Source organism: Lytechinus variegatus, chromosome 4 (assembly GCF_018143015.1).
Source record: "Lytechinus variegatus isolate NC3 chromosome 4, Lvar_3.0, whole genome shotgun sequence".
Taxonomy (NCBI): Eukaryota; Metazoa; Echinodermata; class Echinoidea; order Temnopleuroida; family Toxopneustidae; genus Lytechinus; species Lytechinus variegatus.
This window is the reverse complement of record NC_054743.1, coordinates 50776601-50793613: the sequence shown is the minus strand read 5'-3', so window position 1 is coordinate 50793613 and position 17013 is coordinate 50776601. Positions and strand designations below refer to the sequence as shown.

The window sequence follows — 17013 nt, the reverse complement described above, 5'->3', positions numbered from 1 at the left end:
TGTCTGTGTTTCCCTGTATTACAGAAGTGTTTCACACTAAAATTGATCCAAGAAGCACAATAGAAGTACAAGTTCTGGGCCCCGTCTTACAAAGAGTTATGGTCCGATGAACCTCAACTGTATGGAAATTCATCAATCTCATACTTTTTCCTCCCAGAAATTCGCACAATGTCCTTTGTAAACAAAGAGAAGTACACTAAATATTCATGAAAATGATGAAAGTATTAATATACAGCATATCAATAATTTTTTTTTAACAAAGAAGCGTTTTGGACGTTGACGTTGCTGACTTTCCACAGTTGTGGTAGATTGGATCAATTGCGACTCTTTGTAAGACAGGGTAAAGGGGACCTTCTTACAAAGAGTAGCAAATTGATCCGATCAATCGCAACTATGGAAGCCAGAAACATCAACATACATGTTTGTTCAAAATATTTTCTACACATGAGGTATATTCATACATTCACTCTTTCCTTGACGAATCAGTATGCTTCTCTTTGTTTTCATTGGACATTGGGCAAATATTCTGAAGAAAAAATTATGAAATTGATTTCCATAGAGTTATGACTGAGTGGATCAATCATAAGTCTTTGTAAGACAGGGGTCCTGGTTTGGAATGGTATTTTGTTAGACTACAAGGTTTCGACACACATTGCAATGCCCAAAGTAGTTCCTCCCCCTATGCAGAGAGCAGCGAGACCCTTCTTGGCGCCGGTCCTTTTCATGCCGTTGAGGAGGGTGACCATGATACGGGTACCCGACACCGCCAACGGGTGGCCCAGGGCTATGGCACCGCCGTAGATATTGACCTGCAGAGGGAGAGAGGGGGAGGAAGGAAGAGAGGGGAGAAAAGAGAGAAAAAGGAAAAGAGGGGAGGGGTGATAAATAGAAAGAAAGTGAAAGAAGGGAGGGAAGGAGAGAGAGATGGAGAAGGGAAGGAATGAAAGATTCATTACTTAATGGAATTGCCCAGAACACAAAAGTCTTGTTAAAGGCCTTGGATAGACTTTAAGGCCCGAATTCACAAAGGTGGTTTTGAAAACCCACGGTGGAGTCCATGGTTTATGCAGATTTCCTGTATAAATTATGCTTAATATAGTGTTTAAAAAATTTCCAATGCTGATGCGTACTTTTTTCACAGTGCGCCAAATGGACGCCCGTTATTCATGAGTCCACTGTTTGAAGAGTGGAATCCTGAATAAAAAAAGTGCACTGGACTCATGCATAAAATAGCGTTGATAACCATGGCAACAGGCATTAATTTGGTGCACTGTGACAAAAGCACGCATCAGGATTGGACATTTCATACACGCACCGATACGCGCTAAATTAAGCGTAATTTATATAGGAAATCTGAATAAATTGTGGACTCAACCGTTTTTAAAAACCCCTTTGCGAATTCGGGCCTAAGAGATCTGGGCCGTTTGGTCTACCTATGTCTGTGATGTACACAATATCATTTCAGAGGCCATATTATTTTTGCACAATAGTCCGCCTCTCAAAACGATTGTGTCTAACCTGAATTTGATCCGCACCCGCATCAAAGTTCAGGATTTAAAGAAAAAAGACTTTTAACCTACATGTATTTAACTGAAGAAGAAATAAATCATAGGAAAGATTTAATCTAAAATTTACCTTAGAAGTATCTATCCCAAGCTCCTTTGTGACGGTGAGAGACTGTGCAGCAAAGGCTTCATTCAGTTCAAATAGATCAACATCACCAATAGACCATCCTGCACTCCCAAGCTATGGCGGGGGGAAAGAACCAAAGTAAAAAAAAATACACTTTAGACTTTTTTTCAGTATTCTTCAACATAAGCTGATGGGGACCAAATGATTGAGAATCCGATAAGGACACAATAAAGGGTCACCTGGGCCTCGTCTTACAAAGAGTTACAATTGATCCAATCAATCTCAACTGTATGGAAATCCATACATCTCATTATTTTTTCTACAAGAATTTTACACAATCTCCTTAGTAAATTTCAAAGAGAACTATGTATGTATGAATGTACTTCATATCTAGACAACATTTTGAACAAATTTGCGTTTAAAGGCCACCGCACACCTTACAACCCGACCAGTCGCCGACTGGCTTGCGACTGGGTGAGGGGAGATGTGACGTCACAGCGCTTGTCAGCTTCAGAGTCGCAGACCGGTCAGAGACAAGTCGCAAGGAAATCGGAAGGATTTAACATGTCGAATCCTTATGACTGGATCGCAAGCTCAATCCAATCTCCAGCCAATCAGACAGCAGAGTTGCATAACGCGTATTATGATAAACAACGCGCATACGCAGTAGTAAGCGCAATTTCTCAGATGCTATGCCAAAAACAAAAAGCGCATGCGTGAGTCGCAGATCGGATCGTAAGGTGTGCGGTGTCGAGGGTTATGACTGCCTTGCGACTCATCTCCCCTCACTCAGTAGCAAGCCAGTCACCGACCGGTCGGGTCTTAAGGTGTGCGGTGGCCTTTAGATGTTGATGTTGCTGGCCATTCATAGTTTCTTTGTAAGACGAGGCCCAGTTGTGCATAACTAACATAGACAGATAGCTTTATGAAATACCCATCCTGGGTCCCGTAACTTAAAGGTCAAGTCCACCCCAGAAAAATGTTGATTAGAATAAAAAGAGAAAAATCAAACGAGCGTAACACTGAAAATTTCATCAAAATCAGATGTAAAATAAGAAAGTTATGACATTTTTAAGTTTCGCTTATTTTTCACAAAACGATAATATGCGCAACTCAGTGACATGCAAATGAGACAGTCGATGATGTCCCTCACTATTTGTTTTGTTTTCTATTGTTTGAATTATACAATACTTAATTTTTTACAGATTTGACAATAAGGACAAACTTGAATCAACCGTATAGTATTAAACAATGCTAATTCCACATGTTCATGGAGAAAATTGAAATATTTCATATAATAAAATACAAAAGAAATAGTGAATGGATGACGTCATTAAGTCTCCTCATTTGCATACCGACCAAGATGTACATATAACTGAACTTAAGCAAAAATCTAGAATGTCATAACTTTCTTAATTTACATCTGATTTTGATGAAATTTTTGGTATTATGCTTGTTTGATTTTTCTCATTTTATTGAAAACAACTTTTTGTTGGGGTGGACTTGTCCTACAAAGATAAGCAATAAACCGCTAAATGAATTGGCCTATCAAGATCATCCTTACATGCGCATTTTTCTCAGTAGACTGACTAGGAACCAATCAGAATAGCTCTTTCAAATTAGAGATTAATCACTAATCTTTGTGTTATGGCCCTGGGCCCCGTTGCATAAAAGTTACTTTTATGGTAAGTTTGCCATCCAATAGTAACTACCATGGCAATGCTGATCAACAGCCAATCAGAAATCAGTGTTCCATGGTAGTTATCATTGAATTGCAAAGTTACCATAATGGTAAATTTTATGCAACGGGGCCCTGGGGGTGTTTCACAAAGATTTAAGTATGACTTAGGTTGCACTTCAATGTTGACGCGTACATGATATGCAACGCACAATCTTATCGATCAATACGCCGCGGTAGTGCACGTCCTCTTGGCATGATCTGACCAAATTGTCATGCCTTTTATACTTCGCGCAACTAGACATTTAAGTGTGACTCCAAGTCATACTTAAATCTTTATGAAACACCACCCTAGTGGGAGTAACACCGATGTAAGTATTGCATTCAGTGAGTATGCAATGCTCATGAAATTCATTGGATCGTGAACAGCAGGAAATGTTATCCCCCTACATCCTCAGCCCCTTGCAAACTGGATCTACTTTCTTCATTTTCTTTATCTCTTGTCTCCAGAGTTCTGCAGGTGATATAATTAATAACAATATTTCCAGATTTCTTGATAGCAGGGACCTGACCCATCCCAGCCTGGCCATACAGACTCTCATAGCTAAGAGTGCCACGCCCCCTTCAACTCGTCCCCATGTAAAATCTTACCGCTTTCTTGATAGCGGGGATGGGACCCGACCCCATGATAGCGGGATCCACCCCAGCCTGGCCCCATGAGACTATCCTCGCTAAGGGTGCCACACCCCTTTTCTGGGCCTCCGAGAGCTTCATGAGGACCACTGCTGCTGCTCCATCATTGATTCCTAGAAGAAAAAAGCAGGAGAGTTATTCTCATGTGTAAAAAAGACCAGTGAATTAAAAAGAAATTAAGTAAGCCTATTCAGTTTTAAAGAGCGATTTTGTTGTTTTCATCACTTACCAATTTAGAATGTGCATGAGTTTGTTTTTCCAGACTTGTATCCATCAGATATTTTCACTGTCATCATCTGAAAGACGTGACCCAGGGCTTGAACCTCAAACTTCTGCAATCAATGACTGCCCCCATTTAGATTGCATTACAGGTGCACACCACATTACCCAATTTTCTTGCTAACCAAGCTAGGTTGAGCTTGTACGCACGCAGGACCTTGATACCGAGGAAAAGTACCCCATCACACAATAAACGGTATATGGGTCCATATCAACTTGTAAGGTACTCCATATGCGCACATGCAATAGAAAAAAGTGTAGAATTTTGTGCGCACTTGACCTATTTGGGCACTTTTATTGTTTCCGGTGATCTATAAGGAGCATGTTCTAGCTCTATCTACATATTGATATCGATGGTATAAACTTGGCTACTGTAATGCCTTGTTTACATATGATACAATCATCATCTAAACAGGGCAAAGATCAAGTATTCCAGTACTGAGTTCAAGGAGGTCAATGTCTACCAGGCTCAGACCCAGCCAGGCTAGACACAATAGTTCTGGGAAGCCAACTATTGTGCAAACACAATACAGCACCTCAAAAGTTATCGTATACAACCTGACTAGTTTGTTAACAAATTTTGCGCATTACTCCTATTTTGTGATTAAGATTTCTATGCTCGATCTGTAATGAAAATCATAAAGCCCCCATCACACTTATTCCATATCAAGTAGAATTGGCCGGAATGAAAGGACTACCGGTATTGTTCGACCACCAGTTTGTCATTTAAATCTACTTCGAACACGGTTTGAAAATACCCCTTGAATGTTTTGAACATGACCGAAACCTTCGGGACGGCCAAAAGAAATGAAAAAATATTTAGAGTGCAGTCAGAATATTTAGAATGTGCCTAGAATGTCCAAGAATATACCACGAATTATCAATTCGACTCCATTGTGGTTCATAATATGTCTGTAAAGCGCTTAGAGACGTCGTTCCGATGTATTAAGCGCTATATAAATGCGGAATATTATTATTATTATTATTTTGACTAGTGTATGATGATTCACCTGGTCAATTTACTGAATTTCAACTTCAGTTTGGTGAATTCATAAGTTCCTCCCCAAAAATGTCTAAATTTTTAAATTCTTTTTTTTTCTTCCAGCATCTACTTGTTTCCTGCTGATTCCGAACAAGTGTGATGGGCGCATAAGTCACAAAAAATTGGAACTAGACTTTCTGACTTATGATTTTCATTACAGATCGAGCATAGCGATCTTAAACACAAAATAGGACTAATGCTGAAAATTTGTTAACAAATCATAATTTCCTCCTATTAAAGCCTCTTTATTTACGACGACCTGACTTGATCCGCTACTAAAGTGTACTCTGGTCTCACCGGATGCGTTTCCTGCCGTAACGGTTCCCGTAGCATCCTTGATGAAACATGATCTGAGTTTAGCCATCCCCTCGATGGTTGACCCTTTCCTCGGATGCTCGTCCACACTGACCTCTACAGTGGTCTTGCGGCTCTTGACCGGGACGGGGATGATCTCTGTTGCAAAGATGCCTTCCGTCTGGGCCTTCTCCGCTTTGAGTTGCGACTGAAGAGCAAACTGGTCTTGCTGCTCTCGGGTGATTTCCCACTTCTTGGCAAGGTTTTCAGCTGCCAAGATTGAAAAAGTTCATTAAAAAATTGATTAGATAATCACAGCACCTAATACTTCTTTCTTAGAATTCTCTATAGCATGATTCTTCTCGCTTTTGGCTAGCTACTGTTAAGTGCCCAGCATTTTTCAAGGAATAAATTCCTTCCCATTCACCTCACCTGGGTTGAGTGCAGCACAGTGTGGATAAACTTCTTGCTGAAGGGACTTATGCAGGCAAAAAATAATTTTCATTCATTTTCAGGAGTTACATTTCACAATCTACTGCCTAAATCTGCAACAATGGAAAAGCTTCAATATTCCAGTGAATAGGGATTTTCAGGTTTTAAAATTTTTTTGCAGGGCTCTTAGGCATTTTGGAGATGAAATAGCCCCAAGCTCCCATTTATTCCCCCCGACTTACGTCATGGCTGCGATTTGAACCCACAACCCTATGTTTCGGAGACTAATCCACTGGGATACAATGCTCCACATTAATCTACATGCCATCACATTACTCTTGAAATTTTAGTCTAATCCACTTATAGGCATTCTCTTCCCATTTGATTATAGGACTCCCTCTTGATTTAGTTCCCTAGCTACTCTTCCATCCAAAATCATGTACAGTATCTTTTATAATGATTTGATGCAGACGGCTATGTTCAAAGTATCTGACCTTCCTGTCCATGACCATTCCTACTAGTGTCATTGTTGACATCCCACCATGTGTGGTATCTATTTTTCATGAATTCATTATCTGTTTCAAACAGATGCCATGTAAAGATGGACAACAAAGAAAGAAGCAGGCTCATGGAGTCGCAAGTTACTGTGTACCAGATTGCTATTCATGGGTTAGGATCTAAACTTCAATTTCACAGCTTACGGCCCAGTGCACACTATGCAATCCGATAAGATGCAAATTTTCAATTAGTCATATTCTGCATTAAATATGAAAGTTTCAAGAAGAAAAATTACTTTATTTGGAGTTCGGCATAATGTTGGGAACAATCAAATAATTTTTCTTTGCAGCAAGCCCTGTTGTCAGAGTAAAGTTGTTTTGTTGATTGTTCTTGGTGTTTTTTTTTAAATGACGTCATTACCACTTGGAATTGAATGCTTTTATTCCTACAATAGTACAGGGAGGCTCCAACTAGACTGAATTTTTATTTCAATAGTCTTACCCTTATTCTTATCTCTGATCACTAAAATTTTATTGGTTGGAATGTTCAAATCAAATGTTAATATAATTTCTTTGAAAATCGAATTGCAAAGGATCGCATAGTGTGCACTGGGATTAACAGTACGAGAGTTTGTAAAATCTTCTGTTAAATGCATTCGTAATTATTCATTCATTAGTGGAGCGTTGTGGCCCAGTGGATTAGTCTCCGGACTTTGAATTCATCCACATTGTGCTGCACTCAACCCAGGTGAGGTGAATGGGTACATGGCAGGAATTTATTCCTTGAAATACGTGCACACACTGCGCTGTAATCTGAGTAATTACGGCTGCCAAGCTACAGCTGGGGTAATAATATCCAAGTCCTTTGGAAGCGCATATAGAGAGACATTATTCATAATGTGATATGCACTATATACAAGAACTGTGTATTATCATTATCATTATAATGGGATCTAATCATACTCTCCATCCATCACTTTACCTGTAATTCCCATGTGGTAATTATTGAAGGCATCCATCAGTCCATCGTTCACTAACAAATCTACCAATGGTTTGTCACCGAATGCCATTCCACTACGAAGGTGTGCAGCATGGGGTGCCTGCAAGGTAATGAACAATAAAATGCTATATCCTACATATCCTACATAAATTAAATCATGTATGCTAATTGGTTTCAATAGCATCAAGTGACCAAACATACATGTATTCTCACTATTTTATGAAAAATGAAACGCCCACTGAAGAAAAATAATTTCTCTGTGACATCAATGATGGAATAGTGCACTAGAAGAATATAATACAACAAAAAACTCTAGATGGATGCCACTACTTCAATACTTTCGGGGGAAGGGGGTGGTTCCAAGACATTAGGGGTGCCACTATAGGAAAAAGGGTGAGGGGAGGGTTCACCTCCCTATGACTTTTCTTTTCAAGTAGTGAAAAAAAAAGAAATAAATATATATGAATTTCAGTTTTAATCAAAGGCTAAAACAAATTTCTTCTTTACATATCAAGGAAATTTCATGATATTAAATTTCAAACCTTGATCAACCAAATAGAACTGTTTAAATAAGATCAAAAGCAGGGTCTCTCGATTTCCTTGCTTTGGGATATTCGTTAAGTTATCATGATCATCATCATCTTCATAACGCTTGCCACCATCATTATCACTATAATTATCACCAACAACATCATTGTTATCTTAATCTTCATCAACAACATCATCATCATCAAACCACCACCACCATCATCACTATCATCATCATGATCATGATCATGATCATCATCATGATCATGATCATCATCATCATCATCATCATCATCCTCCTCCTCCTCATCATTACACCAGAATTGAATTTTATTCACCAACCTGACTCATGCTTTCTTGCCCCCCTGCCACCACAATGGTTGAGTCCCCACACATGATGGCCTGTGCTCCTAGTACTATAGTCCTCAGACCTGAGCCACACAGCATGTTCACATTAGTTGCTGGTACCTGCATATTGAATGAAAGATACCAAGAACGGATATCAATTTACTTTCTTTCCTTCCTGTTAATTTTTTCCATGTGAATTTGACCATATTGCAATCATTTTCCATATTCAATTTATGTAATGCAAATTAATCACAATTTCTTTATTTTTGGTTTTCTTTCCTCTGTTTATCTCTTTCATTTTCCTTTCTTTTCTCTGATCTGCAAAGTCTACAGTTTATCCACTCTTTGTCAAACCTCCCATTTTTCTTTGTCTTACCTACTCAGTACTCACACATTGTGTATTTCTTCATTCTGTCGACTCTTTCGAGCCATCTCATAGTCGTATTTTAGTATGGATCCAACTTTTCCTTGCTCAATATCTTATATAATTTTTAGATATGATACTTTTCCATAATTTTTTTCCCATTTTTTAGGAGGGGAAATACATCAGGCAAAAAAATATGTATATATTTTCGGCGGCTACTTTCAGTCACAACTTACTGCCTAAGTCGGCAACATTGGATAAGTATTAGCTTTTTAATTAATGGGGATATTTCAGGGCTCTTTTGAATATACATGTAGTACTCTCATTTATTGTGTAATTTCCGTTTGAATATCATTGACACCGATTCCTTACCTCAACTGGTATCCCTGCATTGACACTGGCTTGTCTGGCTGGGTTCTGACCTTGACCTGCTGTGTACACTTGACCCATGATGACCTCTGACACATCACTGGCGCTGACCCCTGACCTCTGCAAGGCTTCCTTGATAACGATGGTTCCAAGATCATGGGCTGACACTGTGGACAACACTCCATTCAGACTGCCTATAATTAATGTAAGAAAAAGAAATGATCTAATCAAAAGTCATACAGTCAATAAACAAGAGCAAAGAAGTTCGGCAAACCCCAATTTCCAAAACTCGGGAGTCTTATGAATGTTGTTTTACTTCCATCAATTTTTCTAGCTGAACTTCAGGTCGTTGTGCCATTTTTGCTCTAACGATTCACTTAAGAACACTGCAAATGCTTCGTGTACCGTAAGCCGCCATTACATGGCCAAGGATTGATCGCACGTACACACCGCATGCACTAACCAACAGAAAACCTTATAATCATGATGACAGAATCCGTTGGAGGCGCTACTTCATTTTATTCAGAGCGTGTTGATGGGACAGCATTACGTCAAACTTCCCTTTGAAACAATACCGCAGTTCGGATTGCGAACTGCGGTGTTGTACCCCATTTTCCATTTGGATCTCCTAAAAATCATTTCCAAGCCCTTATCATGGTAGGGTCCATGCCCTTATCAACCGCGCTTGGCCAAGTAATCCAGGGGTAATCCCCGCTGTCTCAATTTCACCCCCACAGGCCAGTATATGAGCATTGAGCAAAGGACGAAAAGATAAACAACAGCTGCACTATTACGTAAGACTTCTCTGCCTGTACGTAGTAGGACCTTCGGAATGAAATTATTGTATTCCATATTTAATCACGTTTTCAAAGGCATATTGTATTCAGTAACCCAATGTTAGTCCATTTTCAATTTCGAACGAAGAAAATCGACCTCGGAATAAGGAAAGTAAGTGAATAAAAATGACGGCATGCTTACAGGGACCGCACTCAGCGCATGCATCCCATCGTGTGTGGCCCCCTGCTGTGACTGTATATGCCAGCTGTTGTTTTATCTTCGGACCAACGTCAAGAAACAGGTATTTTGATACTTAAATTGCTTTCTTGAGGCAGTTATGGCTGGAGAAGAGAATTGATGAGAAGGGGAACTGGGGTATAGTGTTCTCAAATGAAAGTTTTTCGTCATGAGTATGTGGAGCGCATGTACATGTTCTTATTTATTTATTTCTTTTTATTTATTTATAAAATTCTGAGCTTTTCTGAGAATTTAAAAAAATCTGGATTTTCAGAAAAATCTGGTAAAGTGGCCTCTCTGCATATTGAAATGGGGATGCTTGCACTGTAAGTTATTATTCAATTTTTTTTTACTAGTTGGCACCATCAAAATTTATAATGGTTAATGCCTGCATCTGCAGCATTGCCATTGGACAAGTTTTTGCCTTTAACATTGGAAAGTAAGTGGATTAGCCTTTATTTTTTTTTAGTTTCTAGATTCCAGGGCCTGGTTATGAAACCACTGCCCCAGAATTCTAGTTCACGATTCAAGATTCTTTTATTGGTCATTGACGCATACATAGAAATTTTGTTTCCAATGTCTTCGAAAATAGGTATATAGATGAACAGTTCAATATATCAATGAAAATATTGAAAACTTTACATGAAAAAAATTACTTTAATACCCCTAAACAATCATAATGCACGTGGATGATGACAAAAGGTCTGTATGCTGCTCTAACATCCCCCAGGCAAAAAAAAGGGAAGAGAGGAAAGGGAAGAAAGGCAGCTTTGTGTTTCCTTTTCCTTTTTATTCTTTTTCTCTCAATAGAGAAACTCCTTCATTCTTGCTCTTTATTTTTATATGAATTTTGCTTCCGCGCTGTGCGCGGTTAAATGACAAAATTCAGGTTCTCCATTGTTTCTCCTTTCTCTAACCATTTTTCCACCTCAGCTATATGTGTTTCTTGCCAGTTTAAGTTCAAATGTATACATTAGGGCATGGATTTAGAGTAAGGTTAGGCCGAAGTATATGAAGTTATCTTTTTTTTTTAAATTGATCGGGCAACTTCTGGTCGGGTCGGCTCCGGGTGGGTAAAATCTTTATATCAATTTCTGCCGTCACCTCCATAAAGTCAACTTCTCTCGCTTTTCAGCTCATTACTAACATGACTAAACAACCATAATTTTGGGGCAAACAGGTTCCTAATTTTGAAAGAGGAAGGTATAAAATTTGTGTTGTATTAAATAACAAGTGGAATGCCTCTGGCCGTCTCACCTGCATCACGCGGTTCAATATAGCAGCAGTGCTCACTTTGAACCCTAAATGACCTTTGACCTTAATCATGAGACCTGAAACTTGCAAAAAATTTTCAGTGATGCTTGATTACTATTATGTCCAAGTTTCATGAATCAGATCCATAAACTTTCAAAGTTATGATGGGAATTCAACAGATATCCCCAATTCGGCCAAAGTTCATTGACCTTGGTCATGTGACGTGAAACTCATGCAGGATGTTCAGTGATACCTGATTAACCTTATGTCCAAGTTTCATGAACTCGATCCATATATTTTCTAAGTTATGACGTCATTTCAAAAACTTAACCTCAGGTTAAGATTTGATGTTGACGCCGCCGCCGCTGCCGCCGTCGAAAAAGCGGCGCCTATAGTCTCACTTTGCTTCGCAGGTGAGACAAAAAAGTACACTATTTTTTATGAAATTCTATTAAATTTCATGTCATTTCCCTGAACATTCATCTCCTGACCAGTTTGGCACCCTGAGTTTAATTCAAAATGAAGCACTTCAGGATAAGTCAAAGAAATTAGACATCCTCTTTTATATAATTTCAAAGTTTTAACTTTTTGCGCACTAGTTTTCTTGTAATTAAGTTAATAATCTTAGAAAATCAATTGAATTAGAGCAGATGGGGTTTTAGAGAAATCTGCATTTTAATGAAACATCCGCCCTTTGAAATTTCAGAGTTTCATTGCTCTGCGCAGGAAGGAATATCTTCCTCCCGACATATACACTTCTTCTCCTCTGTTTTGCGAGTTAAAGATATGCACTGTCGCTATAAATTGTTTGTAATGAAATCTGATCTTTCCAAGAGAAGTATTTAATATATCTTTGAGAATATCCATTTCTCGGAATTTAAGCAAAAGCCAAAGGCATGATGATCAACATGATGATCAACATGATGAAAGGAGTCCCGATATACATGTAGGCGATAATGTAAAAAGACGAGTCGGGGTGGGCACAGCGTTTATACTCCAGAAAGGTTAAACCTGTAACAATCATTGATGATGGGATGAGATCTATCTACCATAATGGACTATGGTCCGGACTTTGGTAAGTAGGCGTTTCAGCCAGATTTCAGAAATTCAGGATAACTTAAAAAAACAAAAAACAAACTAACAGTAACACGTTGAATAAATAGACAAGTCACAATGACAAATCACAAAGAACAATAACTGAATTAAAGATGAATAACCAAAACAGATCATGTAAAAGTTTATCTGCAGTACCTTGAATCAGTACTTGAGTAAACACTACATGTATTCCTGAATCAGTACTACAACCACTCATTCAATGAACAAGGTTATGATATAGCCTTGTTCTCAGTTACACCACCATGTGTGGCAAAATAAGGGTGGCAATGTTTAGCTTAATTTTCTCTTTTTCTATGGGACAAATTCTTGATTTTCTTACACTATCAGTTTCCATTACAGCTATTCATTATATAACTTGGCTTTCATGTAAATTTAATTCTTTATTAAAAATAGAGATTGAAAAATGAAAATTTTCTTGCCATAGTGTCCAACAATAGAGGACGTACACAAAAATATGCCAAAAATTCAAGTTTTTGAGCGCTCTGGTGAATACAATTTTTTTCCCCAAGTCACTAATGAAAAATGCATTGCAAATGTATAGTAATTTTGATCACAAAAGTGAAATTTTAATATTTAAAGTGTCTGGTATGTACAGCATTGGCATACCATAGTCTTACCTGTAGATTCCCCATAGGCAGGATGGTTGCAGTGAACAAGTGACTACAACTCAGGGTGACCAGACGTCCCGTATTTCCCGGGATCGTCCTGTATTTTGCTCCTTTGTCCCAGCGTCCCGACAAACCCTTCCCGGGACGCCTATTTATCCCATATTTCAGAATGTTGAACAGAATGTACTTTAATACATTTAAAAGTTACGAATTTTCATCAAATAACCAACAGATGACGAAGCAGAGACAACAATAAAGTCAATATTGCAAGTTCTGCGGTAATTTTCTTGCTAAATACATTGCACACTGGCCTCCTGCCTGTGTGTGGCAGGTATTGGCTAGGCAATTAGGATCAGATTCTCAATGGTGCAAACATGACATGATTTTTATAAACAGTTTTTCCACCAAAATAATCACTAAATCGGCGAAAAATTTGTATAATTGGATTCTCAGGTTACTGATTTGGACATGTAATCGGAGAAACAAGTTATTAGTTTTCATAACTAGATCTAGCTGTTTCAGCTTTCGTTTTGAGTCTTGTTGTGTATCATGCCCGGATATTTCATCTAATTTTTAAGTTGACAATGTCTCACTTTGAATTTTATTCATTTCTGAACATTCTATATTTTTTATTTTAAAAATATATTTAAAAACATCAAATATCATGATTTTTGTTAGATGATTAGATTGTTTTTGTTTGCTTGAAGTTTGAACTTTTCTTTCTTTTCTATAATCCTTCTATCCTTCCTGCTTGTCCTTTTTGTTCCATCTATCTTCATAACCCATCTTTCTTTCCTGATCCTTTCTCTTTCTCTGTTCATTTTTATTTATTTACTTCTTCCTCTTGACTTAACTGCTGTCTTTATTAAATTTTTCTTTTTTTTTTCCTTCATTCTTTTTTCCTTAAACTTTTCTTTGCTACCTTCTTCCTTCCTTTCCTTTTTCTTTTCGTTCTTTCTCTCCTTCCATTATTTTCTTTTTTTCATTCTCTCCTCCCTCTCTTCTTTCAATCTTTGTTTTATATTTTTTTTATTCTTTTCCCTTCTTTCCCTCCCTTCCTTCCTCCCCTCCTTCATTCCTGGTTCTCTTCTTTCTTTGTTTCTTACTTTCAAAAAATAAAGGAAACATGACTTTCCTTCATTTGTCTTTCCTCCTCCTTTTTTCTCACTGTTTTTCTTACCCTTTTTTTGTCTTTCAATTTACACATTTATTCATCCTCCCTTTCTTTTCCTTTCTTTCTAGGGCCTAGGCCTATATTCAATTCAAAGAATGACAGAAACCTTTTTATCTCTTTTTAATTTCTTTCATCCTTCTTTTATTTTTTATTTTTCTTTATTTTCCCCTTCTTTTTTCTCAATTCATCTCTTTTCTTTCGTCTTTTCTATTTCTCTTCTTCATTCTTTCATTCACCCTTCCAATTCTTTATATTTTTTTACAGCCACAGGTCTAACACTGTGTAGCCGTCTTTGTTGATCTTTTTGTCGATTGCCCGTATTTCATTTTGTGAAATCTTGTCACCCTGCTACAACCAAGTTCCATTGACTTGAAAATGATCGACCGGCAAAGCAAATGTGGGCGTGGACACTCATTCAATGAACAAGGTTATAATATAACCTTGTTCTCAGTTATATCTCCATGTGTGGCAAAATAAGAGTGGCAATGTTTGGCTAAATTTCTCTTTTTGTTTGGAGCAAATGCTTGATTTTTTTACACTGACAGTTTCCATTACACCTATTATTCATACAACTTGGCTCTTATTTAAATTTGATACTTTAAATCATTTTTTTCTTAATTAAAAATAGAGAACAAAAAATGTAAATTTTCTTGCCATATTACTTTCCACCAATAGAGGGCGTACACAAAAATATGCCCAAAATTCAAGTTTTTGAGCGCTCTGGTGAATACAAAAATTATTCTGAAGTTACTAATGAAAAATAAATTGCAACTTTTTTTAACGGAAATTAGTAATTTTGGTCACAAAAGTGATATTTTAATGACGTTTTAAAGTGTGTGCTCTGCCTCTGGACAACATTGTCATACCATATTCCTTCCTGTAGATTCCCCACAGGCAGGGTGGTAGCAGTGAACAAGTGGGCGTGGATTTGAACCGTAACTGCTAGACATACATGTAGTCTAGCCTACACTATTCCCAGTGAGTGGGACCGAGGTCAGACGACCGGCGAATCTGCAAAATGTTCATCGTTGCATTTGGAAATTTACTAACTTACCAATTGGAGTGCGAACGGCAGAAACGAAAACAACCGGATCAGACATGATGACTAGTATATTTAGGTGCGGTAAAACAAAAACCTAAATGTCAAATCACTCTTTAAACTGGGTCTGGGATAGCAAGTTCTTCGCACCAAGTCACAGCTGACGCCACGGAGTTTTTGTAGAGTAACTTCAGTCGTTTTTATGAACTCATATTTTGCCCCGCGCTTAATTACGAACGCGCTGAACTACTGGGGGGAGAGTAAACATTCAATTTCTACAAAAGCCTGTTTGCAAAGACTGTTGTTGATCGTCCGAGATTGACCTTTGACCGAAAACTTTGGACCACTCAAAATCACAGATTATGATAATCGAATCACATGATCACCTTGTCTGAAGTTGTCTCAGAATCATTCAGATAATTCTAGGAATTTTGCTATTTTCCAGGATTATTCCAGGAAGTGAGAAATTCCAGGAAGTTTTCCAGGAAGTTATCATTATCGGGAATGATATTATTTTCTGAATATTATCTCAAAATCTATCACAAAACTAGATCGTTTTCATTAATATGTCAAAATAAAATTTGCCTGTTATGTCATGTTTCACACCCCTCAAGTTTTTTTTTTCAATTACGACACTGGGCCCTAAATTTCACTATTTTTTGTGTATATAGTGCGTATAAAAAAAACGGGACAGATTTGAAAAGTCGATAAAATTTTTGTTTCAAATTATGATCTCTATATTTTGATGTCAAGGTGCTTTGAAGTGTTATCCTTCAAATGCCATTAAAATCATTTAGTTTCGCTCATGCATGAGCGAACATGGAATGTTTTCGTCTTGGGTTAAAAAGGAGGCTTGCGCCAAAATGGCATTCAAAGGATAAATATGATGGTCGGACTTCTTGCTAATCAGCAGATTTCCTCTTAACCTTTCCATTATCGTTTCCATAATTTTCGAATTATCCGATGAGTCAAAATTCATTTCCAAATCTACGGCTTGAATATTTCTGCTACTGTTCCTTTCTAATATGCTCTCTTTTAGCTTTGAATATGCCTTCTTTAGGCAAAAAAAATATTTTTAATCCGAAGTATGGGAGAGCGTGCTTTTTTTTCAAATCCTTCATTGTGTTCTACAAAGGTTATGGTGCCTTTGAACATTGGCATACTGATGGATGGGGGCTTGGGGTGCTCCACCCCCGCCCCCCCCATTAAAAAAAAATAATGACCAAGAATAAAAAGTGCAAAGAAAAATAACAGAAAACATACTAAACGAAATATACCATTTTCTGAATATTATGTCAAATCACAAAATTTGATATATTATTAAAAAAGTGGAAATTTTTGCCTCCTCGCTTCACAACTTTTTGAATACATTTTACCCGATTTGCCATATTCAAAATTGACTCAATACAAAATTGCCATTGAAAGACATGAGTTCTTTCCTGTTTGTACTGTCAAGAACATAATTAAACTTGGTAAAGGATTCAATAACCCCTTGAAAATGGATTCAACTCTTTTAAAGGTACCATAACATAATTTGTTTCACATGATAAAAGGATTTGAATAATTACGAATTCTCCTAATTGATAATGTAAATCTTCTTACTTGGGTTGACAAAAAGTCTTCTTTTCTTACTTATGAAGGAAAATTCAAAG

At 37.6% G+C, this 17013-nt stretch overlaps 1 protein-coding gene across 1 annotated transcript; it reads right to left on the bottom strand.

Annotated features, from left to right (window-relative positions):
- Positions 1–528: 528 nt before the first annotated feature.
- On the bottom strand, positions 529–15547 carry LOC121414258 (acetyl-CoA acetyltransferase, cytosolic-like). The gene is made up of 8 exons (XM_041607374.1): positions 15377–15547; positions 9160–9350; positions 8418–8543; positions 7530–7647; positions 5622–5888; positions 3962–4116; positions 1636–1746; positions 529–809 (listed from the first exon to the last, which is right to left on the bottom strand). The coding sequence occupies exons 1-8, from the start codon at positions 15420–15422 to the stop codon at positions 633–635; spliced, it is 1191 nt and encodes a 396-aa protein (XP_041463308.1). The 5' UTR covers positions 15423–15547; the 3' UTR covers positions 529–632.
- Positions 15548–17013: the final 1466 nt, after the last annotated feature.

What these genes read in the sequence shown, in the direction of transcription:
- LOC121414258 (XM_041607374.1), bottom strand. Translation starts at nt 15,422, where the DNA reads ATGTCTGATCCGGTTGTTTTCGTTTCTGCCGTTCGCACTCCAATTG. An exon ending in ATGCAGGGATACCAGTTGAG is followed by an intron (nt 8,544 to 9,159) that starts GTAAGGAATCGG and finishes TTCAATATGCAG; the next exon opens with GTACCAGCAACTAATGTGAA. An exon ending in GGCAAGAAAGCATGAGTCAG is followed by an intron (nt 7,648 to 8,417) that starts GTTGGTGAATAA and finishes ATTACCTTGCAG; the next exon opens with GCACCCCATGCTGCACACCT.